This window comes from Lepisosteus platostomus, chromosome 8 (assembly GCF_059453375.1).
Source record: "Lepisosteus platostomus isolate fLepPlt1 chromosome 8, fLepPlt1.hap1, whole genome shotgun sequence".
Lineage (NCBI taxonomy): Eukaryota > Metazoa > Chordata > Actinopteri > Semionotiformes > Lepisosteidae > Lepisosteus > Lepisosteus platostomus.
Window position 1 is genome coordinate 30208490 of NC_142618.1, and position 25969 is coordinate 30234458.

General features: G+C 39.2%; 1 protein-coding gene across 2 annotated transcripts in view; it reads left to right on the plus strand.

Annotated features, from left to right (window-relative positions):
* snap47 (synaptosome associated protein 47) overlaps window positions 1–24424 on the plus strand; it is a 34074-nt gene extending 9650 nt beyond the window's left edge. For both annotated transcript variants that reach the window (XM_088643074.1, XM_088643075.1), the window contains one exon: window positions 19445–24424. In XM_088643074.1, coding sequence (XP_088499200.1) covers window positions 19445–19591 — 147 coding nt within the window. In that variant the 3' untranslated portion in view covers window positions 19592–24424. The remainder of the gene's footprint in view (window positions 1–19444) is intronic.
* The last annotated feature ends 1545 nt before the right edge of the window (window positions 24425–25969 follow it).

The following is a 25969-nucleotide window of genomic DNA, read 5'->3' on the forward strand; positions in this document are numbered from 1 at the left end:
TGCAATCCTTATCAGTTAACCCCCTTTCCTGCCATAAACCCCAGCTTGTGACTTGGAAGTCTAAACCCCCTACAGAAAAGATTAAATTCAAACCCCCGTCTTCACATCTTTCTTCATTCCCCCCTTATAAAATATGGCATACGTCAGTGTAGCCTATTTTTATACATACAATGTCAGGGCAGATCTTTCCTTTCTTGGCGAACAGGTATGTATTGCCATGACATTGTACGTTCCACGGTTATGGCAAGATGTGATACATGTTTTTGTGCACGTGATGATTACAATTATACATATAAACAATACTATTCCTACAAATAAACACTGTAAAAAAAGTTCCGCCCCAGGCCCCAAACACAGACTTTACCCAAGATCCAATTCCCCAATTTTCAGTATAATAGTCCTGATATTTCTGTCCCTCATTGTAAATGTGTTGGGCCAGATCTGAGATGTGCTCAGAATTATCAGGGATATATGTGCAGCATTCAGTGCCAATTACTGCACAAGTTCCTCCTTGGGCCGCCAGTACATAATCTAAAGCTAGTCGGTTCTGCATGGCCACTGTTCTGAGGGCTACCATCTCATCATTAACAGCCTTCAGACTAGATGAGGTAGAATTTGCTAATTCTTCTAAAGTCGAGGCCATTTGAATTAACTCTCGACTCAGAAAGTTCATGCCGGCTTGTGGAAATATTATACCTAAATAATATTCCCAATCAGCCAATTTTCTTTGTGGTCTGTGGTTAGGTCCGAAGGGGCTGTGGGTTTGAACACGGATATGAGGAACCACATATCCTAAATAACATGAGCCAGACCACTGGGCTGGCAACCATGGGTAGGCTCGTTTTCCACAAATGAAATATGTTCCGTTTGGCGCTCCCCATGCCTCTGAAAATAAGAAACTTATACCGAATTGTGGGGTGTGCCGATCCCATCCTGGAATTTGGAAGGTAGAGGTGGATATATTTGCAGCGATGGTAAGGTTGCAACGACTCCATCCAACCAAGTGCAGACCATTAGTGTGTTGAAAACATATGTTTCCCTCACGTTCCTTATTTAGAGTCAGGTATGGTGGTGTATGGCTTCTGTTATATTTAGGAGCGTAAGAGCCTGTGAAACTCGTGGGCTCTAAGCCTCGCTCCTGTAGATATTGTAATGTTGTGCAGGTTAAAGTCGTGTTATGGCAACCCCCATAGTGACGCGTGGATCCAGCGATCTTTTCCTTCCACTCGAACCGCAGACTCGGTTGTCAACAGGATCTGGTAGGGTCCGTCCCACCTGGGCTGGAGAACCTGTGAAGGAAATTTCCTGATCCATACCCACTCTCCTGGGATGAGGTCGTGCCCTCCTTCAGGTGGTGGTCCCCACGCCTCCAGGACCTGCTCACGGGCTCCTTGGGTGGCCTCTGTCAGCAACTTGCAATACTGTAACAGAGAATCAGTTAGTAAACTCAAGCCTACTCTGTCATGTCCTGGAGAGTCACTCAGTCTCATGGGACGCCCCGTGATCACCTCAAACGGGCTCAGCCCCACTATTCGATTTGTCCCAGCCCGGATGCTGCACAGTACGGCGGGCAATGCATCCACCCAGGGGATCCCTCCCAGGTGGTACTTTGTCAATTTAGCTTTCAAAGTCCGGTTCACCCGTTCCACCATGCCGGAGGACTGCGGGTGATGAGGGCAATGCAGGTCCCATTTGATCCCTAGTAGGTCTGCCACCACCTGACACACTTTTCCAGTAAAATGTGTGCCCTGGTCTGAGTCTATGCGACACGGGAGTCCCCATCGGGGAATTACTTCTGTCACGAGATATTTGGCAGTTGTCTGCGCAGTCTCTCGTTTGACAGGGACAGCCTCCACCCATCTAGAAAACTGGTCCACTATCACTAGGAGGCCTGTTTTCCCTTTACAGGGTGGCAGTGAACAATAGTCTATTTGCCAGTGTCTAAAGGGCCCCTCGGGTGCAGGACGTCGAAGATTAGGAGCCCGAACCGGCGGTGCTCCAGAGGCTTTTTGGCACTCTCCACAGCGTTGTACTACATCAGCTGCGAAGGGTGTGAAGCCTGTGCCCACCCAGCTCTGAGCAAAGCGTCGAGTCATTTGGCTAACACCTGGGTGCCCTGTGGAGTGTATTTGCTGTGCCAGGTAGGGCATTAGTTGCTTGGGACAGGCGGGTCTGCCTGTACGCTGGCACCTCCAGGTCCCATCCTTCTGCAGCCCCACATTGCGTTCCATCCAGGTCCATTTCTCAATCCTTGGAGCCTGGGCCTGGAGCTCGCTGAGCTGTTCCGTCCGGAGTGCCTGTATGTTCACTGTGCAAACTGAAATAATCTGAAGAGGTTTTTCTATAGCCCACTCCTCCCATTGCCCCAGGGCAGCTTGACGTGCTGTCCAGTCTGCTAGCTTATTGCCCCTGGCCTCGGGAGTGTCCTCTCTGCTGTGGCCCTTACATTTGACTACAGCTACCTGCTTTGGGAGTTGGAGAGCCGCAAGCAGCTCAGACACCAGATCTGCATTCTTTACCGGAGTGCCAGCAGAGGTTAAAAAATCCCTATTACTCCATAACCTTCCAAAATCATGGCATACTCCAAATGCGTATCGTGAGTCTGTGTATATTGTGGTGGTCTTGCCTTTTGCTAATTTACAGGCTTCCACCAAAGCTTTCAGTTCAGCTCGCTGTGCTGACGTGGGTACCTCAAATCTTCCCCCACATTGGATATCATGTTCTGTAGTCACAGCCCAACCCGCTTTCCTCTCCCCACTAGAATTTATGAATGAAGTTCCATCAGTGAAAAGGATGAGGTCTTCATTCCTTAGTGGTTGCTCGGCTATTTTGATGCCCTCATCTTCTCCCATTGCCCAAACATCACAGCTGTGTTCTAACATGTAGGCTTCTGATGGGTCAGGTAACAATGTGGCTGGATTTAGAGCTCCTTCACGTTCAATGGTAATATTTGGAGCCTCTAACAAGACCTGCCACTTGCTCCATCGTATCGCATTAACCTGACTGACCCGATTCAGGGACATGAGGGTGTGTACCGCATGTGGGCATCGAACAATCAGTTGTTGATCTAGCACTATGTTATTGACTGCCTGTACTGCTAGACAGACGGCCTGAATGGCTCGTAGACATGGTCCCCAGCCCCTGGCTACCTCGTCCAAGGATCCAGAGTAATACCCTACCGGGCGGTACCTACCCCCATGTTCCTGTGTTAGTACAGCTGTCCAAAATCCATTCTTTTCACTTACGTAGAGGTAGAATGGTTGATCTGTCTGAGGAAACCCCAATGCAGGAGCCTGTAACAGAGCTTGTTTTAAATCATTAAAAGCATGTTCAGCTTCAGGACTCCAAGCAATAGGATCAAGGGACCTCCCTCCCCCCTTTAATAGGTCTGTAAGTGGTTTGGCCCTTTCAGAAAAAGCATCAACCCAATTTCTATTGAAATTGCACAGACCCAGAAATGATCGGAGCTCTCTCACCGTATTGGGACTAGGGTGTGTTCGGATTGCCTGGGCCCGATCTTCTGTCAATTCCCTTTTTCCCTGACTAATCTTTTGTCCCAAGTAAATTACGGTGTCTAGGCATAACTGTGCTTTGCTATAACTAGCCTTGTGTCCTTTTTTAACCAAATGGTTGAGAATAATTTGGAGGTCCTTCTTGTGGGTTTCCTCGTCAGGAGACGCGATTAAAATATCATCCACATATTGGATAACGACGGAGGACACTTGAGGCAGCTCCCGGAGATGCCTCCGAAGTGCCATGTGATACACGGTGGGGCTGTTATGAAACCCCTGTGGTAACCTGGTCCAAGTATATTGTTCTCCATCTACAACAAAGGCGAACCAATCTTGTACCTCTGGGTGTAGAGGAACAGACCAGAACCCATTAGCCATGTCAATTACTGAAAACACCTGGTGCTCAGGGGTCAGTAGTTGAAAAATAGCAGAGGGGTCTGCTACTAAGGGGGTGAGACGGTTGATGTGTTGATTAGCTTTTGAGTAATCAACTGTGAATCGCCATGCTCCGCTGGCTTTCTTTACGGGCCATATTGGACTGTTGCTTGTACTATGTGTTTTTCGTACAATGCCTTGAGTCAATAGTTTTTGTATTACTGGTCGAACCCCTTCCTCCGCCTCTTTGTTGATTTTATATGGCTTTGTGTATGGCGGGGATTTCCCAGTAAATGTGGCGGGTTCCATATCCAGAAGCCCGCATTCGTCCTTATCCATAGTCCAAATTGAATGCCCTTTTAGTTCGTCTTTTTGGAGGGACCAGATGTTTACCTCCACCCTCTCCTCATGTACGGTTAATGTAACCCCTTGTAGGTATTTCAGAGCATCCCATCCCAACAGATCTGGGGTAGATCCTACCCACATGACAGCATTAAATGTTACCTCCCCATCTCCTAGTCTAATCTTGAGTTCTTGAGTTTCTCTGAGTGTTATTCAATTACCCCCTACACCAGTGGCCTCCAGCTCCTTCCCTGTGAACATGACACCACACCGTTTGGCTGACTGTTCAGATAAACACGATAATTGAGCCCCAGTGTCCCATAAAAGTGACATTTGAATCCCATTAATCGTGCATTGTAATTTGAGCTCTTTTTCACTCAGTTCCTGAGATAGGCGTAGGGAGGCCACTAGGGGGAGTCCTAGTTTAAAAGCTCCCTGATAGTGCGTTTGTCTGCTTCGCTCAGATCCTGTAATTGTGACAACAGGTTTTTTTGCCCCTCTCGATTTGAGGGATTGAAAGGGGGATCTCGGTATCTTTCAAACCTGCCCTCACTGGCTAATCGCTTTTTGCAATTCTTTTGCCAATGTCCGAAATTTTTACAATAATGGCACCGAGTTGTAATTTCGCCTTTTGGATTTAGTCGGGTGTCAGGGCCAGCTCCACCCTTCAGTATGGGGGGTGTCCAACCTGTTTGTATTGCCCGCACCTTAGCATACATATTTCTCTCGATTTGCCGTGCCATTTTAACTATTTCCTCAAATTGTTTAGTCGTATCTTGCCCTATTTCGGGCTCTTTTAACTGAAGGGCTTTGGCTATATCAGGCTTAAGACCGCCCAAATAAATTTGTTTAATTACAGCAGAGGCGTCGCTATTCACATCATCTTCGTCACTTAGTCCTGAGCATTCCAGCCAGAGTGTGACGAAGCGGTCAGTGAAGTCAGCCACATCCTCGCTTTCTTTTTGCTGACACGCAGATATCTTTTTCCAATCTGTCTTTGGTGGATAATTTTGTTTAAGCCATCGCCAAACCCATTCCCATCGCCCTCCCCTGCCGTTATCCTCACACAATTGTTTAAGTTCTCCGACACGCTTTTCCCCTGTCCTTCTGAGGATCATAGCGGCAGTCAGGGGGGAGATACCATAAGTATCTTTTAATTCCTGAAGCGCACTCCAGGTTCGCTGCATCCCTAATTTTGGGTGCGGTACTTCTCTAGCCCACCGGTCAATATCCTCCGGTTTTGGATTTGATCGTATTGGGGGTTCAGGGAAGGTAGGTGCGAGAACGGACCCCCTCAGCGGGGTGCGAGACAGAGTTAGAGTGGCGCTGTCATCAACGGCACCAGCCCCTGCTACATCAAGTCCTTTCCCGCTTCGAGTGAGAGTACAGACCTGCGGGCGCCCTCCCTCTAACAGGGGAGACCCTGATCCGTCTTTATCACACTCATACCAAGTGTTATCCCAATCAGACCCCCCTTCTCCATATGGCCACTGAGGGAATTGATCCCAATTATTTTCGTTTCCTGCCTGTTTGTTCCCCTGTGGGAGAGCAGGATATAACTTAGTCGCCGGCTGTAGCACATTAACCAGTGCAGCGTGACCAGGAGTTAATTCCTTCTTTAGTTTCTCATTCTCCTGTACTGCCTATTTTAGTTTTTTTTCTAGTACCTCTTTTGCCGTGAATAAATTATCTTTCCTCTCATTTAACGCTTTTATTTTTTCTGTGAACTCCTTCTCTTTTCTATCCCATTCTGATTTCTCCTTCATGCTAATCTGCCACCTCAGGTGTCGGCCGATCACCAGGGCTGCAGCTAAATCTTTGTTTTTGTTCCAATGTTCATACGCTCTTTTACAGGCATCTTCGCCCCAAACTCCTTCTGACAGACTCAGCTTCTTCCTATATTTCTCTTCCCTTTCAGTCAATTTACACTTTTCCGATATGTAATCAGATACTTCCACCACTTTCTCAAACACCCAATTAGCACGCATGTTTGGTTTCTTTAAGATTTACTTTTGTCGTGTGTGAGGTAACAGCTCATTCAGTAGGGGGATGTTTTCACTTGGAAAAACCTGTGCATTACTGCACTCATTCAGCTAAGGGCGTCTGTTACCTCCAGATCTAAATGCCTCTCCGAGACTTTAGAGAGGACTTACACCGCACTGTTCACAGGTAAGAAACGAGACCTCGAAAACCCCCTTTCTTGATCAGTAATTCACCATCCCCAGAACGCCAGCATCGCTGCTTTTGCCCCGGGATGGACTTACGCACTGAGCTCAATCAGGGCGATTCTCGGGTCTCAACGTCCCCCAAATCCTGCCACTTAATGCCCCGCTCCCCACTATGAGGTGCGCCCATGCCAGTGTCGCGCGTGTGTATATGTATTTCACAAACAAGGAAAACACCAAAAACATACATACATATATCTCCTCCACTCATGCTTCCTTTAAAACAAAAAAAAACCACGCCACGCCAGAAACCACGCCACTCCAATCTGTGCACGATCAAGGCGTAGCTAATCTCAGGACCCCGGGCGTAATCAAAGCCCACACCAATCCTGGATTATACGTGCATTTAATGCACCACTCAGCTCCAGAACCCCGGGCGCAATTAAGGCCCACACCAATCCCGAGCCACAGAACTCCGGGTGCAATTAAGACCCACACCAGTTCTGACCTTCAGAACTCCGGGTGCAATTAAGACCCACACCAGTCCTGAACTACGTGCATTTAATGCACCACTTGCTCTAGAACCCCGGGCGCAATTAAGGCCCACACCGATTCTGAGCCTCAGAACTCCGGGTGCAATTAAGACCCAAACCAGTTCTGACCTTCAGAACTCCGGGTGCAATTAAGACCCACACCAGTCCTGAACTTCACGGTAAGGGTCCAAAACCCGTTCAAAACTCCACGCGCAATTAAGGCATACACCAGCTTCGAACGCCTGTACACAATACCGCGGAACCCCTGCCAGACCAAATTCTGGGCTTACAGCAACCAACCCATTACATACACCGGTGCCTTCCCCGGGCCAGAGGAATTCAGAAACTCACGTTTACTCCGTCATCTCGGGCGATTCTCGCAGGGAGCAGAGATTTCCCAATCGGTCAGAGAGAGTCGGGACTTTTAAATAAAAGAGGAGTCCTTACCTCTTAGTTATGTGCGCGCTGACCGTCTCTCCTGCCGATGGGAAGTTCTGCGCCTTCTGGAGCATCCGCCGACTACGCCAAATTTGTTGTAACAGAAGAAATAAGGTTCTTGATCCCGAGATGAAGTAAAACAGATGAGTTTATTGCATGCAAGGAACAATAAAGCCGAAGTCTTGTTTCCCGCAAGAAACAACAAAACCGAAGTATTGTTCCCCGTACTGTTACAAACTTTTGGGTTATATACAGTTTTCTTCTCCGTTTCTGACGTCACTCGGTCTGATGGTAAAGAGGGGGGTTCATGGTATTTGGCCAGTTTACGATGTTCTGGGCAAATGGTCAGTTTAACATTACACCCAGGGGGGTTCCTAGCTGGCATCTGCAATCCTTATCAGTTAACCCCCTTTCCTCCCATAAACCCCAGCTTGTGACTTGGAAGTCTAAACCCCCTACAGAAAAGATTAAATTCAAACCCCCGTCTTCACATCTTTCTTCATAGGTTCAAGGAAAGATTATCATTATTATTATTTGATGCTATACTGTATATTTATTCATAGATGAACTGATAAATATGCTAGACAGCTATTATAATGCAATGCTTCACCTAATAGAATATTTATCATATTGATTTTTATACTTATTGGCATTACATATACAGCAAAATCGATTAGCTCCTATACTTACAGTATTTGAAAGGTTTTAAACACCTCTCAGTGTATGTAAATGCTACTGGGGTTTAGTGTAGTGTCTATTAATGAAATACCTTTGTAGTTTTGAAGCACGTATTTCTGAAATATGGAGACCAGTGGTGTTTATAGTAAAATTTAAACATTTTCTTTTAAGACTCTAAACAGGATAGCACCTAATTGCATCTGTGAGGGTCCTTTACCAAATACAGGTATCTCAACGTGGAGCCTTCATCTCTTTACTCTGGGTCTATATCTAAACACTGTGGTTTCAGAAGCAGAGCTTTTTCTTGATGAATGACTTTCTAAAGGTGATAAGGTAGCGTGACACTGAACATTCAAATTTAACTGAAAAAATATTTTTTTACTATCCATATTTAGAAGCACCTCAGCTGGATCCTACGACTGAGGTGCAGGTAAAGATGGAGTTCTGTGTTTCTACCACATTTTCTGCAGGTGCAACACATTTAAATTTAGTTACTGAATGCAGAGTAGGTAACTCAATTTAATGTAAATTTATGAGGTCTGAACAAGTTTTATTTAGTTACACTAGGGTACATGCAAGATCATACAGAATTCCAATTCCCTGATAATTCAATTATTAAGTAAACCTCTTTGACTCATATGCATAGCAATTGTATAGTTACTATCAAAAGTAACTGATTGCAAAAGTATTCACACCAAAGTTATGCTGTGGTCTCTGAGGTTGAAGGGCCATGGCAATTGACAATCCAAGATCCGTGGTCCGCAGAGGATCCTTGTGAGCCTTTGGGAAGGCTTGCTAGGACCGAGGCTTTAATGAGAGATGATGAAGTAATTATGCATGCTGATTGAAATGAAGCTGTCTGAATAATAACTGAGCAGGAATGAGGATGCCTTGACATAGCAGAGAAGCTGACTTGAGTGAAGCTGTCTTAATAATGCAAAGGCTGCCAGTGGACCAAGGCTGTCTTGAAACTGCAGCGGAGAAGTCTGGGGTACCTTTTTAGGTGAAAAAGAAAAAGGGTTTAAGAATGACGAGTCAAGAAAAAAGTAGTGAGGGTAGAATGACCCCTCTGATTCAGTGCTTGTGGTTCAAGGGAAAAACTGGGTGTTTGTCAGGTGAGTGTTTCAGTACTGAGAAGCTTAGCACAGAGGGTTTAGATCAATGTTGGGGCACTGAATAAACAGGGGAAAAAGCCTTAAGTAGTCTGCTGGAGAGTCCACCCTATTGAAAAATTAGTGGCCTTTAGGAGTTGCGTCATGAGTGAGTTTGCGCAGGGTGGAAGCAGGCTGAGAGCACGTGTGAATGTGCTGGTTGAATGGGGAAACATCAGGCTGTAAGCCATTCCCAGCCCGGGTGTAACAGGGTATAAGAAAATTTCCAGGACATTCAATATCCTCCAAAGCACAGTAAAATCCATCATAAAGAACTGTGAATTTATGCAGATCAGGGCATCCTCATAAACTGAGGATTTGAGCGAAAGGTGCACTAGCCAGGGAGGCCACCAAGAGGCCTATGACAACCCTTAAGACAAATTTAGACAAACTGAATCTCGGCTGAGATTGGTGAATCCGTGCATATGACAACAATTCCCCAGGTGCTTTACAAATCTGGATTTCATGGGAGAGTGGCAAAACAAAAGCCATTGTTGAGAAACACATCAGATCTTGATTTCAGTTTGCCAGAAGGGAGACTGTGAGACAGAGCAAAAAAGATTCTATGGTCTAATGAGACCGTATGAGGATGTTTTGCTTCATCAGGGCTTTGTGAAGATAGATTGCAAAATGGATGCAGCAAAGTACAGAGAAATCCTGGAGAAAAACCTGCTGCACTCTGCAAGAGACCTGGGACTTGGAGAAGATTCATCTTCCAGCAACATATAGCTAAAGCCAGATTGGAGTCAGTGTTCACAAGTAGTCCCGTCAAATCCAGGACTTCAGTCCAATCAAGAATCTGTGGTAGGAGTTGATAATTGCTGTTCATCAACGGTTCCCATCCAACTTCAGGATGCTTGAGTAATTTTGCAAAGAATAGGCAAATATTGCAGTGTCCAGAAGTGCAAAGCTTATTCAAGTAGACTCCTAGCAATAATTTCTACAACAGCTGTCTACTGTTGAATACTTATACTAAAGTGAATACTTATGCAATCTGTTATTTTCTGTTTTATACATATCTATAATTTATTTAGGAGGATCTACTGTATATAATTTGTTTTCACATTGACATTATAAAGTGTTTTGATCAGCAACAAAAAATGCAGTTAAATACATTATGATTCCATATTATAACACATTAAAATGTGAAAAAGTCCAAAGTGGGTGAATACATTTGATAGCTACTGTAATGAGGTGTCTCTAGGATTTTATTCATCCCTTATTACTGTGCTGCCTTCTGTCTGTTCACACTTTCAAAAGCTTTATGCATGAGAAATATCACCCTCTCCCAAATTTAATTTCTCTAACATGCACACAAATCATTAACAAATGCATCATACCTGTATATCAAAAATATATTATTATATTTATATAATAAATTATGAAAACCAGAAACAGTAATGGAAAGCAATGAAAAACAGTGGATTACTTTTTTATTTACCTTAATTAATTAGGCAATTATTAATTAAAACATAAGAGTTGTCATCCTTTATTCATTCTGGAGTATAATCATTTTCAGTTGTTATGCTTAAAAACAGTTTCTACAAGCACAAAATCATACAGCTGTTTTTTATTTAAAAAAAAAACATTACCATTAATAAACTAACCAAAAGAAAAGTTTGATTGTTGTTTGACAGTTTATTATATCTTGAAATAATGAAAATCAAAATCATAATTGGCAACAGAAATTAACAGAAATGTGGCTTAATTCTGTTGTTTTGGAGCAGAGAGTAAGGTAATCAAGTATACTACAATATATACCCAAACTACAGTCCCATCTTTTTCTTCACAATATACAATACACATTATTAACAATACTAAATTCACTTTTACAATGAAGATATGATTTATTTGCTTCTATTTTAGCGTGCTTTTAACATAATTTATGAGAATAAGTATTGACGTTGTGATACCAATTGTATAGCTTTAATTGGTAACAGGCTGTTAGCACATTAAAAAAATATATTTAGAGTTGAAGTCATAAATACTGTACATGCAAGTTTGTAGGCAGATCACAGTGTTTACTTTTATTATGACAATTCAAAATTCAGGGCTAGACCTGATCTTTGACTTATTGAATTATTTATTAATTATGATAATTTTAGCCTACTGGTTTTAATACTCCTGTTTTCTTTCTAGAGTTCAGGTTTTAATTTAAGTTGTAATTCTGAAAATGTATATGTATGTCTTCTGTTGTGGCCAAAATAAACACTACTTAGATTTTGCTGACAAACAAACAAAAACCATTTTTAAAATGATCCTAAAGAAAAACAGATCATAATCATAACCGCAACAGATGCAATCCCTTAACAATTTAAATGATTATTGTTTTACATCTAAGATGTAATCTTAATAAATGTTATAAATGTTATAAGTCATGGTCCCCAAAAGGTATATGTTTGCAAATAGTTCCCTCTTTTAATTCCTCTCTAGCTCTGTGTGTCACTGTGACTAGTGGCCATGCTCTCACTGCTGTGTGCGGCATGCAGTAATAACGATTCATCCATAGTGGGTAGAGGGAATGATCCTGTCATTCTCACCCATGAGAGAATGGTGAATCAGCACGATGGGCTGATTCAGCTTTGGCAAATGGGGGTCTCACTTCTCCAGTGGCACCAAATAAATTGTGATGTGCAAGTGTGCACATCCTGATCCTCTCTAATTCTGTTCATTTACCTTATTTCTGTAGTGAACCTGTGCCATAGTAAGGTGGTTTTGACATATGGTGGCTAAAATTATTCACCCCCTTTAGCATTTTATTTGGGAATTCTTGCCACTAATCACCACAAAATACTCTGTAATGTCAAATAAAGAGTTACAGTCCTCAATGGCTAAGATGGGAGTAGTTGTCCATTGGAAGACAATAGCCTGGTACTTCATAAATCTGTGTTCTGTGGGAGGGTGGCAAAAAAAAAATGTTGTTGAAAAAAACTCTAGAGTTTCCCAGAAAGCATGTAGGACCCCCTCAAGCCAAGTGGAGGAAGATTCTCTTGTCTGATTTAACCAAGATTGAACATTTTGGCCTCAATATTAGGCGCTATATTTGGCACAAGACTAACACTGCACATCATCAAGAACACTATCCCTACCGTGAAACAAGGTGGTGGGAGCATAATGCTATGGGGATGCTTCTCTGCTTCAAGGACTGAAAAACATGTCAAAATAAAGCGGAAAATGGATGGAGCAAGATATACTGTAGACAGCATATCTGACAGTCTGTAAGAGTCTAAGTGCTTGGGAGGAGATTTATATTTCAGTCGACCAGTGCTAGAGTAATTCCCCAGAAGAATCTGACCTTTGTCTTTCAGGACCACCTAATTCTGCTATGCATTGTTTCTAGACCATTGCAAACAGTGACACTTCAATAGCCACTTCAATAGCTGTAACATATACAGATGCAGCCATTCAAAATGGGTGAGGTATTTCGCGGCATACCCCGGTGGGCGTGTCACAGTATCACGCGGTATCACGCGTGTCACGTGTCTCACGGCATCGCCTTGTAAAACCGCCAGGGGGAGCTTAACCTCTCATGTACAGCATTTGAGCCTTTAATTTTGAACTGTGTATTACAGCATGTTAATCATCAGTCATTAAAATGTTGGTATATATTATGAAAGCAAGATTGCTCAGTTGGACAAAAGTACACAACCTATCTTTATCAGAAATATTTATGCATCAAAGCCTTTACTGAAGATATTACTAATAGTATTAATAATGGATGACTTTGGACAAGCTGTATACTCAAAGTATAATTTCTTTAGCACATTTGTACAAGCACTTGGAATCTGTCCAAGCCATACTTTGTCAGGCATTTTGTTTTACTTCAACGGGGCATTAAAACTTCCTTGCTTTTAACAGGGCGTTTCATAATTTCTAGCTACGAAAATGATTTAAAATGCGACACCTATCATTCAACTAGAGCTTAAAATATCACAAGGAAAAATACACACCGGTATTCCATTTCTCCCTAAACATTGTAAGCTTCGAAGTCTTTAACTAACGTGATACCGGAGACAGCTCGCATGATCAGGTAGGCGAAACAGCCTTACACAGTCCTGCCGCAGTACACGGATATAATCATACCGTTATTAAATTCTTTAGATACGCGATTCCATATTATATTCCCTTTTAATCAAATTCTAAAAGTATGCTTGTTGACTCCGGTATCACGTTAGTTAAAGACTTCGAAGCTTACAATGTTTAGGGAGAAATGGAATACTGGTGTGTATTTTTTTCTTTAAAGTACCAAGACCAGCCATATACTGTATGTTTACGTTCCAAAATTAATATCGTTTATGGCCTTCACACGCGTTACAGTATGCTCCTATTCTTTTTATGCTCAGCTACTAAGATTTCCCTTCAGTGGTAAAATTCAATATCTACAACGGGCACAGTAAAGACGTTTACAGTAAGTCTTTCTACGACAGACCAACGGACCACGAGTGCCCCTGTCGGTCAACCAATCACGCACCGCGGTATCGCGTGTCATCTTACCTGCGGTATCTGTACTGCGGTGTCTGTACCGCGCACTTTGAATGGCTGCATCTGTACAATAGCTATAGCTATAATAGCTTTATTATGATATTTAAGTTGTTGCCTACACGCATGCCTAATTAATATTGTAGTGTCAGGTTATGAAGACTCAAAAAGAACTACTGGTGTGCAGAGAACAAACTTTTAATGCCTTCTTCAAATACAAGCTGAGCTAATCCTGAAGCAAACTATTGGACTCTGGTCAACAAAAAAATGAACCAGGTCTGGATATTTCCATGTTACCTCAAAGAAACTATAGAAATTGGGCTTGAAACCCTAATTTCTAGCACACTAAAATTAAATGTTATTAATTCAGCCTTTTTATTATTTACACTGCTTATTTAGCACCAGTATCTTTTTTTAATATTTATTGAATTCTCATCAGGCCATGGGGATAGTAATAAAGATTTTCAGTAAAATAATTGCTAAGTGAGGAAAAGCCTTTGCAGATGTCGGAACACCATGTATGAAGTACAGTGTGCTACAAGACAAAAAGCATAAAAAACACAAAGATAGATACAGACTGGTTCGTGTTTCTTGCTTAAAAAATCTAAATATTTTATACAGTTCTTGTTATAACGTTGCCTAAAGCAAAGTCATAAGTAACATAATTTGTCTGTAAAACACAAGATAATATTTTGTAAGTCTTTCTTTGCAGGGATTACACGGAATTGAAGCATCCTTTAGTGTGTTGTGAGATTCTGGCACTTCAGGAAGGAAATTATGAACAATCCACAATGTAGAATTGTTCTAAATCCTTCTTGCCCACCCTTAGGCTTCTCTTAATATTCTGACGTCTTGAATAGAATTACAAATGATCAACTGGTTTGAAGTCTGGCGATTGAGATGGCAAGTCAAGAATTTACTTCCTGCACTGTTACCTATTCCTTTGCTGTTTTTGATGTATGTGTTGGACCATTTTAATGCTGGACTGTCCATATTTGGCCAAATGTAAGCTTCGTAGTAGAATGAATCTGGTGTCTGGCCTAAATATCCTAGTTCATGATTCTTCCTGTCTTCACAAGGGCTTCAGGACCCATTAATGCAAAACTATTACAAAACAGTAGATCCCTACAATACTTAACAGTGGGCATGAGCGTTATCTATGATCTTTTCTATGCCAAACGTAATTCTGATGAACATGTCCAAAAAGTTCAATTTTAATTTCATCTGACAATAAGATGTGCAAGTTCTAGTCTCATTTTGGTTTGCCCATGCGTTGTTCACCCTCAGGAGGCTTTTTTTTCTGCTATTTCAGCTACAAATCTCACATTCATGCAGACAACTTTGATCGTTTTCAAACTTTGAATCCTAAAGTTGGCAGTTTATATTGGAAATCTCCAACTGTTGCCTTTGGATTTACAGTTGCCTCTCAAACTGACAGCCCTGATGGCAATTCATGCTTATGTTCTACTTCTAGTATGGTGGCCTCAATCCCATTAGTCTTTTATTTTTTTTAATAAGGAGCACTACGGTAGAAATGGGTAGAGTCAGCTTTTTGTGGACTTTTACCTTTTATCTGCAGTCTTTGAAGAGGTCTTTGATCTTAATAATAATGATTATTCTTAGTAAGATTATTTATAATAATGATACTGCTTAATGTTGTCTGTGTATAACCTACTTTTATATCCCAAGGATGCAGGAAGGTTGTGAAAGTTTTATTCTAAATTAATAATTAGAGGTGTGAATAAATGTGACCCTCTTGTTTCCTGAGATTCAATTATTTATTATAACAAATATGACTTTGCTCTTTGTAGTGTTATCATGATTATAGGGTAACTTCATTAGAATTTTTTAAGTAAGACACATTATTCATTCTGCTTTATTATGTTTTTTGATTCCTGTTTCATTGGGGGGTATTAAGAATTCTGGAGGACACTGTACAACCCTTATATATACTGTACAGTTTGTGTGTTTTTCATTTGAAAATTTTTCTAAACGTTGTTTTCTTTTTTTTTAGTTAAGAAAGTGTACCTTTACCTCAGATATTTTTCCCTTGCACTTAAAATGTATTTAATTTTTTAGCCTTTATGTATGTTTTGGTCGCTAACAGGGAAAGGTCAGCTAAAATGATGCAGGATTTTAAGTATCATATTAGGAAAGCTTAAAGAAGGTTTCACTGGTCGCAGTGTTTTGATTTATGTTTTTCTTTTGGCTCGCTGTGATTTATGAGAAACAGATGACAATACAGGCTGTTGCAACTGAGGTACTGCCATGAATGAAATATTAATTGTGGTGCTGAAATGCCACTGGCAATATGGGATTTTATTTCAGTCATGTTGAATAAGGAAATCAGCAATGCTGATAAAAGTATATAATATGTAGATTCCAGGATAGACAGAGTTTTAAGATCATGTTTCATTTTTTTTTCTAAACTGCAACCTCAAGTTTAGTTAACCTAGTGGTCAGCTGATCTGTGTTAAATTAGCAGCCGTTTGCTCAGTGCCGTCTGGCAAGGTTCCTGTGGTCTGTAGCTATGCCCATGTCTACTGGCTGGTGAAGACTGACATAATGTCATTGGGTGTGTGTATGTGTCAGGATATCATAATATTTAGTTTAGTAACTGTGGTCGCACTGGTGGGATTTGGGGTGAGTGTTTATTAGATTTGGCTTGGCATATCACTGGTTTGTTTAAGTTGTTCCTAACTGTATCATATTCTAATTTTTAACGCTTGAAATCTTATGAGATACAGATAAGAGTTGGATAGATCAATGGAAGATTGGATTTGACAGATACCATCATATCCTTTTGTAAGAACAACCTTCACACACACAGTAAATCATGTTTTAATGGGCCTACATGGCTGTTGATGCTTATTTATGTTTAAAAAGTGGGCTCTGGCAAAACATGATCAGCCTTTCAGTTTGTTCAAACATACAAAGATACTATGTTCTGTTGCAGCTCTTTCAATTTAATGTGATACAAGGTACTGAGCTGTTGTTGCAGTGTCTGGTCATCAGCTGTTCAATAGAAATAAAAAATACCAAACAGCAAACCAAAACATAGAAGATCTATTATTAACGTAACAAGAAGGGACAAAAATCAATGGACAAAAGAATCAACAGAGATCTTAAACATCATGGAAACAGCGAGATGCTTAAAATACCGATGTGCTGGACACATTACAAAAATTAGTAATGGATTAAAGCAGCTGAAACTGATTTCAAGAGGCATAAATGTCAGAAGATCACATAGAAAAGGAGATCAGATGTTTTCCTGGAGTAACCTGTTGAAAAGCAGAGATAAATCTTAAAGAGGCCATTATTCAGCTGATGAAGATGACAAATATCATGTGAAACAATATACTTTTTAAATAAATTTACAGTTATAAAATATAATCTTAAATCACAGCTGAAGTTATTCTTATCAATGATGCAAATCACTGTTTCAGGTATTTCAAGATTTGTGCATATAGAAAATATATATTCTTGAGTTTTTAGGTTACAGTTCAAGATATTCACAACAAATAAAAATCTTTTTGTGTGCTTAATTGTTTTCTAAAGTTTTCTTATGTAGACAACTTTACTTGTCATGTTTAGTGTGGCATAGTATAGCTTCTATTCCTCAATCTAGTGAGGCTTCATAAGTAGAATAATACAGTATAATGTGAGAATTCAGTGAAATACTTTCCTTAAAATGTCCCCTAAAACCATTCTCAGATTTTTCACATTTTTAGTATTTGTAAATTGTTTCTTTTTATGTGTGGTTTTATGGAGTATTAAGAATAGTGGTATGTGCAGCTGTATGGCAGTATATACGTAATAATTATTGAAATTTATGAACAAGGAAGAATTCTTTTTAAAAATAAACTTATTATATATTTAAGGTCATTCTACACCTTTTACAACTGACTTGACTGCTGAATTCCCATGACCACAATGGCACAATGCAAAGAAAATAGATTTTCACATTTAATGGATGCTGTTGTGGCCACATTTTTTAATTTTTAAAAACAAAACCTGTAAACCCATTTTCCTAGCCTGAAATGCCTGGGAACTGGAACTGTGAGCAAGAGGCCATTCAAAGGTACCAGCTAGATTTCTTTTTTCCCCCAGACAGAAAACAACATTCTCATAAGACAGACAGGCAGATTAATGGTTAGATTAATGTTAGCTATTGCAAGGTCCTGCGTGTGTCTTTATTATTTCTCGCACAAGTGCATAGGGCACACGAAATGAACTGCAGGACAAATATGTGCACCTCAGTCTTTTAATCAAGTCAGCCATTCTTTTAGCAAGACCACATTTCAAACAGCATTCAAATATTAATCAAGTACTGGCAAACACCCCTGCTGTCAGCAGGCAATTGTGCAATTGTCAGCCAATCTGTGTTATTAATTACTGTTTTTAATCACACTTCCACCAGTTAACTAACTTTATCTGCTGTCAGAGTCTGGTTTGTGCTTCTGCTTGGATGACCTTCTGGTGCACACAGGGACAGCTGGCAGTATAGAATTGAGCCCATTTCTGTAAACTGAAAATTCTGTAATATTCAAGAGAAAGGGGGTGAGGTGGTGAATCAGTATTGTTCACAGCTAATATAATAAATAATGATGTTTCAAAACTTGTAGCAAGTAAGATATAAAGGTTATCTAACATCCTCAAATGGTGAGAAAATAATAATAATAATAATAGCTTACACTTATATAGCGCTTTTCTGGACACTCCACTCAAAGTGCTTAACAGATAATAGGGACTCCCCTCCACCACCACCAATGTGCAGCATCCACCTGGATGATGCGATGGCAGCCATAGTGCGCCAGAACGCTCACCACACATCAGCTATCAGTGGGGAGGAGAGCAGAGTAATGAAGCCAATTCATAGATGGGGATTATTAGGAGGCCATGATTTGTAAGGGCCACGGGGAAATTTGGCCAGGACGCTGGGGTTTCACCCCTACTCTTTTCGAGAGACGCACTGGGACCACAGAGAGTCAGGAACTTGGTTTTACATCTCATCCAAAGGAAGGCGCCTGTTACAGTATAATGTCCCCGGCACTATACTGGGGCAGTAGAACCCACATGGACCACCTGCCCCCTGCTGGCTCCACTAACACCTCTTCCAGCAACCTTAGTTATTCCCAGTAGGTCTCCCATCAAGGTACTGACCAGGGTCACACCTGCTTAGCTTCAGTGGGTTGTCAGTTGTGAGTTGCAGAGTGATATGGCTGCTGGCTTATATAATAATAGCTGTTTTTGTTTTGTGTAATTGTCCACATCTCTTGTCCATTTTACATTTGTTTTTGTTGTTGTCAGAATAGTTTTTTTATACATTTTTACATGGCTATTGCATTTATAATGATTGTTCAGAGTCATAATTGATATATCAAAGACAAAAAATGTAACAGTAAATGTAATGTTTATTGTCCTTTTTCCTCAATTGTGTTTCCAATAATTGTTCTGGGGTGAAAACCACAAACATGGAAATTTAATTATTTGTTTCATAGAAATGTGTATAAGAGCACCTGTCCATATATGAAGTACTTCAGTTTTTGATTAGCATTCATAATTGTTCTTGTTAAACCATGTATTTTTACTTGACCCTTTATGTAACCACATAAGTCAACTGTGGACAAATTCTCATTTACAGTGACATAAAAGTAAATGAAAGAGGAAAAAAATATTGATTACATACTGGACGTGTGCATATGAGCTCAAAGCCTTTTCTAATTATAAAATAAATGAGTTCCATGTTTATGTGATTGTGTGATTTTCAGATGCTGATGAAGTTAAAGAATCTAGCCTTGGAAGCTGAGATGGAGCTGGAACGACAGGATGAGGCACTAGATGCAATCACTTCTTCCACCGACCAGGCAACAACTCACATTGAAAAACACACCCGCCGTATGAAGAAGTTGATGTAGATGCAAAACAATAGCAAACACACTGCCCATTATGAAAAGGGCAAGCACTCACAAGTCTGAGAAACAGCAGGATTATTCTTGAAGTAACATTGCCGCTGCGCTTTTAACTGAAGATGCATGGCACAGAGTGAAGCTGTCGGAGAATCTTAACTGTACAGTTCTAGGTGTCTGTTTTTCGGGTGTAGTACATCAGACTTTTTCACTGTTTTGATCTGCTGTGCACAACAAGAGCAGTAGTGAAATGCCATAAAATAGAATCTCTTAAATTGTTATTGGTATTTTGTTTTGAGTATAATTATCTTTACCAGAAATATACTGTTCATCGAATACTGTACACAACCGCTAACACTAACTCAGTGATGGAGTTACATTTGGTTTAAATATTATTTGTCACATGTTCCTAGATGAAGGGTAATGGGTATTTCTGCATTGCATATAATACGTGGTAATGTATATTTATTAAAACTCAAGCATAGACGATATCAATGTACTGCATACACTTGGCTGTACTGAACTCCACACTTTTACCTGTTACTGTATGTAGCAGCTTACTGCTGTTTGCCTTTGAGGTCCATAAGCTGTAGACAGTCACAAGACAATCCAAGACTATTATTTTTAATGAAATAGTTTTGCACAGTTACCCTAAGCAATAACAATAGATATGTACTGTAGCTGCACTGCCTATCTTTTACATTAGTCTTGTCCTTTAGCAGGGGATTTTTACAGGTTATATTTCTGTTAGTGATTGTTTTTATGCCTAAACATTGTAATTAGAATACTGTACCTCAGAGCATGTCATGCATGAAGCCTACTGTAGCAAATAGTTCCAGGAAGCATGTTTGTTATGCGTGTCAAAAGGTCATAAATGTAATTAAACTATTTTGCATGATATCCTTATTGTTAATCATATTACTTCGAGCATTAGTCACTTTTAATAATTCACCCATAGTCAACTGGTTATAAATTCTATCTTACACTTGAGATGAATGAATAGAAGTGAATACTTTCATTACAGAAATGAGTGGTTTGACATCAATTTTTAATAATAATATTCAATATAAGAGTGATATTCAGTTTTCGGCCTTGAAGTGGATTTTGCTTTAGATGTTTGAAACTGTCATATCACACATGGATGTATTAAATGTTGATGTTTGAAGTATGGCTTCATAAACCAAAGGATTTATTTGCAAGCTATTGTAGTTACAGTCATGTACTAAGGGCATACTGTATAGTGAATCGATAACAAACTCCCATCAGTCTGTTTTTGCTTGGACAAAATGTAAATTAGTTCATAAAGATATTTACAGAAAAAAATAGGAATTTTGAAAGTGCATGTGCAGGGAATTTGCTGATATAACGTAGATAATTAAACTTCTTCAAGGTTCTGTGAATCTTGCTTCAATCTTGCTTCAATATCCTTTAAAAGCAAATGTACAGTATGAACACATTTGAATGCTGATTTTTCATAGCACTGTTTTCTTTTCTTTTAGGGAGCATTCTGACTAAAAGGCAATCAGTTGTAAATACACAGATGGTAGTTTCACACTAGTGGCTTTTCAGCAAAGCATATACAGTACCTGTACATCAAATGTCAGAACCTGTGGTTCCTGTTGTGCTGAGCAGGATTACTCTTGCAACAACACATCAGCTGGAAAAAGTAACCTGTCAATAACCAGTGATAACAGTCCAGTGACAGTCTTGTCACTAAATAAACATTTACAGATGTTTAGGAAAGTAATGCTTTTCATTTGCAGTAATGTAATTACCTTCTTAGGCCCTTTAAGTCACAGTACTTACATATTGTATACTGCAGTTTTGAAATGTTCCTATTGGATCAAGTCTGTAAGGATTCTGAACTTGGCTAATTGAATTTAAGTATGTTGTGGAACAGTCTTATCATGCTCATATGTTTACATTTCCAAAATTCTGATTACTAATTTGCACTAAAAACCCTGACATAAATTATGGTCCTTTCTTTCACTTTTATGGCTGTTATCAAATGCAAAGTGGTTTCTGGCAATGTTTGCAGTCTATATTGTGTAATGTTACAAAGACGTTTTGAAAATAGTGTACCTTGCTTAGTTTACATTGATGCACATAAAGAAAATTCATTATCTGTTATAATACATACCATACATATTATATATATAGCAGTTAGAGCAATATATTTTTTAATTTACTGGAAAACAATGGTACAAGTTGACTTAAATCTAGGAATAATATATACTTTAGTTTTAATGATCCCAGGAAAACAAAAAAACTAAAAAGGCAACCAGTACCACTTATCATGCATGATTACTAGCCGGATTTACCACTAATCCAGATATTTACTATATGTAGGAGGACTTTATTCATGGTTTAGAAATTAAAGAGCTGTGCCTTGAGTGAAAAGAGGCAAACCATAATAAAGAAAACTCCCTCCCAGGCAAGCTGGATTTGTGTCTTTGCAGAGTTGCTTGGTTACTGACTTTGTTTCTTAAAAAGGCAGCAGTTTACCTGCTTTCACAAGTGAACCACATAATGTTTGTATTAAGGATTTTTGAGGAAATTGTTAAGAGTTCAAGTGCATTACTTCACTAAATCAAAAACAAATGTAAGTGGTAAGTTATTATGACTAGCACTGATGTGATATGTAATATTTCATTTTCCTCACTGTCTCATAACATATTTTTGAGAAATAGCTGTGAGGATTATTGTCATAATCTTAGCATTTATTAAAAAAAACACATTTACAGAATTGCCTTACGTGCAGCTTAGTCGATATGTGAAATGTCTTCTTTTTTATTTAGTGTGCTAATATGCAGTATGAATGTCCAGTGTGATGCAGGGAGAAGGGAGAAATTGGAAATGTATTGAAAATTAAAGTGCAGCAACATTAGGTTTTCTCTCTAAATAAAAAGGCAGATCTTAGTTTGCGTCTTTTTACAGTTGAGCCAGATTCCAGGAATTGAAATTAAGCAGACATTACACATTTCATATTTTTTTCCAAATTTTTAGAAATATAGTATTAATGTGTTAAAAATATGTATGAAATCTGTATGTTAATACTGTATTTGCTGCTGTGGGATCCTGTATTCAGTTCCTGACTGGGGCACATTCTGTATGAAGTTTGCATGTTCTCCCTCGTTAATGTGTGCTTTCACTAAGGGCACTGGCTTTCTCCCACTTTCCAAGGCCACATTGATCACAAAAATCAGTAGCTCTAGCTTGTCCCTGCATGTGTGTGCGGGCCCTCACAGTGTAGTCCTATCTTGTGTACTTCCAGAACAGGCTTTGAGTTGCTACTTCCACCCTTCCCAGAAATAGCTGACGTTTTGATAAGGGATGACATGCTAAGTGAATAAGGGATAAGGGAAGACTTATTTTGAAAACAATATTTTAGTGCATTACAATAAAATTACTTCTCACAAAAAGGAGCCTTACAAGTGGGTTGTGCTGGTAATGTGCCACCCTTGTAGTTTTCATACTTGGGAGGGAAATGATGTAGAAAAACATGCACTTCAAGGACACTCAGACAGGCTCTTGAAGAAAGTCTTTTCAAATTCTGCGACTACAGGCAGAATGATTTGTGAAACCGCAGCAGACTACAAGGATCTTAGTAATCCCACAAAGTCTTTTTTAATAATGTTGTATGAGTTAAAGGAAAATAATAAATTTCCTTTACATGTACTTTGAAGCCATGAATACATTTTCCTTCAGAAGCATTAAAACAAATGTGTAATTTCAGTAGTGTATCAAGGAAAATGTTTTATTTATAATATTTGCAGTTTTGTCATATTCTTTGGATGTACAGTAAGTGTCCTTTTTAAAGATTTATTTCCTTAAATGTATTCATTGATCCTTTATCTCAAATTCTTGTAAAGATGTGTTTTTAGTATTAAATCCATAATAAAATACCTACATTTTAATATGTAATAGTTGAATGCAAATGAAGATCTTTTATTTCGACAGCATTCTGTAGTTAATATCTGTGAGTACTCCCATATGATGTAGATTTTTGGCTTGCGATAGTCATTTATAAACCTGTATTCCCACTTGCCTTTCCTGGAAGGAGAAATGCGATGACGATAACATCTTAGACATAAACAGTCTCAGCACAAATGATGTTTGACACAACGAAAATGGAAGTTTTTATCAGTGTCATATTTTCAATGAGAGAATTGCTTGAGGGTATGTATTTGACTATGGGAGAACAGCTCTGTTTGGTTACTCCACATAAGCATGATTTACATCTGTCTATACAGGTATCTCACTTTTCCCCTGCAGGGCTATAGAGGCCTTGTATTTCACTGTTTTGTTAATCTGTATCTTATTTTTCATGAACATTTTTATTGTAATTCCTTTTTTCCTGTTAGTCCCATCGTCACCACCTGATCCTCCCTGTGATGAAATTTCTTTTATATGAAAACAGAGGAAAAAGTAAACCACCATATTACATACCTACAGAATAATGGAACTGCATTTTTATCTGTTTAAAAACAGGAGAGAATGTATTCCAGACCATTTTTTTTATATTCTATACACTGTATACACTGCCTCAATGATGAGAATCTGTGTTCTGTCAAAATCTGTGGCTCTTTTCATTTGAACATTGATAGTAGGCTCAGGAGTTAAAGTAAAACTTGATCCTACTATATAGTACAGAGGAATATGTCCAATACCAAAAGTGCAATGCTAGAGTTGTTCTAATTATATTGTGCTACACTTTAAATACAGTTCATGCTGTGCCTGTTGTCTCCTATTGTGATATGTATATATATTGATTTTAATATGCCCTTTAAAAATGTTCTAATGATGGTGATGTGGCTTTAAATAAACACTACTCTGAAGTGACTTTCTTGCTGTTGCTTACTGTTTTATTTGAGGAAAGAATATTAGCCTTTGTGCAGTTCTAGACATGACAAACTAAACTAAATGGGATACGTCTTTTCAAAATTCCACATATTGGCAGGATTTTATCTAAAATATATTATTCATCTCAAAGCTAAAATGTTAAGATATTTGAATAATACTCCTTTTTATATCCCTATATTAAACATTTCTGAGTGTATTTTATACATTTTTTGTAATGTACCATTAAAGCCTGTGTACATATCTCTTCTGAAAATGTGTTCTCGCTAACAAAAACTGACAGTATCAGAAAACTACAAATTTCATATTAAATGCACCTTTGTGAACGTGCTGTATGTTGGCCACATCCTTCCTGCTCACTAGCTGCTGTACACACACATGAAATGGGCTCTCCTACCAACCTTAATCTCTGGGGTGAATGAGAAAGTTGTTCACATTCAAGCAGCTACACAAATTGTAAATAACGATGAGGTTACAAAGTGTAATCAAATATAATGGAAAACACATGCAGGGGGACATTAACCTTTATCTTTTCCTCTCCTGATCTATTAATAGATCTGTCTGTGTGTCTGTGTCTCATGGAGAGCAAGCTGGGGTATGCGAAAAGACTATTTCCTAATGCAAGAAATTGTATAGGGCTAATAAAGTGATGTTATGTTATATGTTATGTTATGTTAATATTTATCAGGTAGTCTATTTTGTGCCAGTTTTTCAAGTCAGATATTACTGGCACATGTTCTTTATGTATACAGTGTATAAAGTGTGTCTGTTCTCTATAATATATAGATACTAAACTTTAATTCATCTACATTATTTAAGCCTTAGCATAGGAAATCCATTTTACATTTTTTAAATATCTGTTATACTGTACTGTAGTTTTTCAGTATTGTTGCAATTGTTACACTGTTCAGTTACCATTGCTTTTATTATTCTTTATACTTCTTTAAATTTGACAGCTTTAAAAGCTGTAAATGGAATCTGTAACTGTTCAAAATCTAGATGGTAAAAACTTGTAAAATTTAAAAAAACTTGTAATATTTCAAAATATTTTTCATTTGGTGTGAGTGTTGTAAATTAGACACTATCCACAGATGCACATATTTTCAAATACCTTCAGGTTTTGCCCACGTTTCTTGGTTCTAATTATTAATTAGTTCTAATTCTGATTATGATGAACTTCTTGAAATGCAGATGGATTAGCAGCTTTCTCTTTGCTTTCTCCCAAACCAAATTCACTCACTGAACTATGCAACTGGCACACTGTACGTTACACTTGTCACCCTCTGTCTATGCAGTAAAGATTGTCACCCTTTACTAGTGTGTTATGGTGAATGCACTAAATATATTATGTACAGTAGATGCTGTAAGGGGTCATACCCGTTGAATACAAAGAACAGATTTTAAAAGTGCCAATTTTAAAGGCATTGTTTTGTTTGAGAGAGAAAAAAAATCTAACCAAAAATATTAAGAAATTGATTTCCCATGTCTCTCATCACAACCTTCTACACTGCAGCTGCTTTTGCCAAA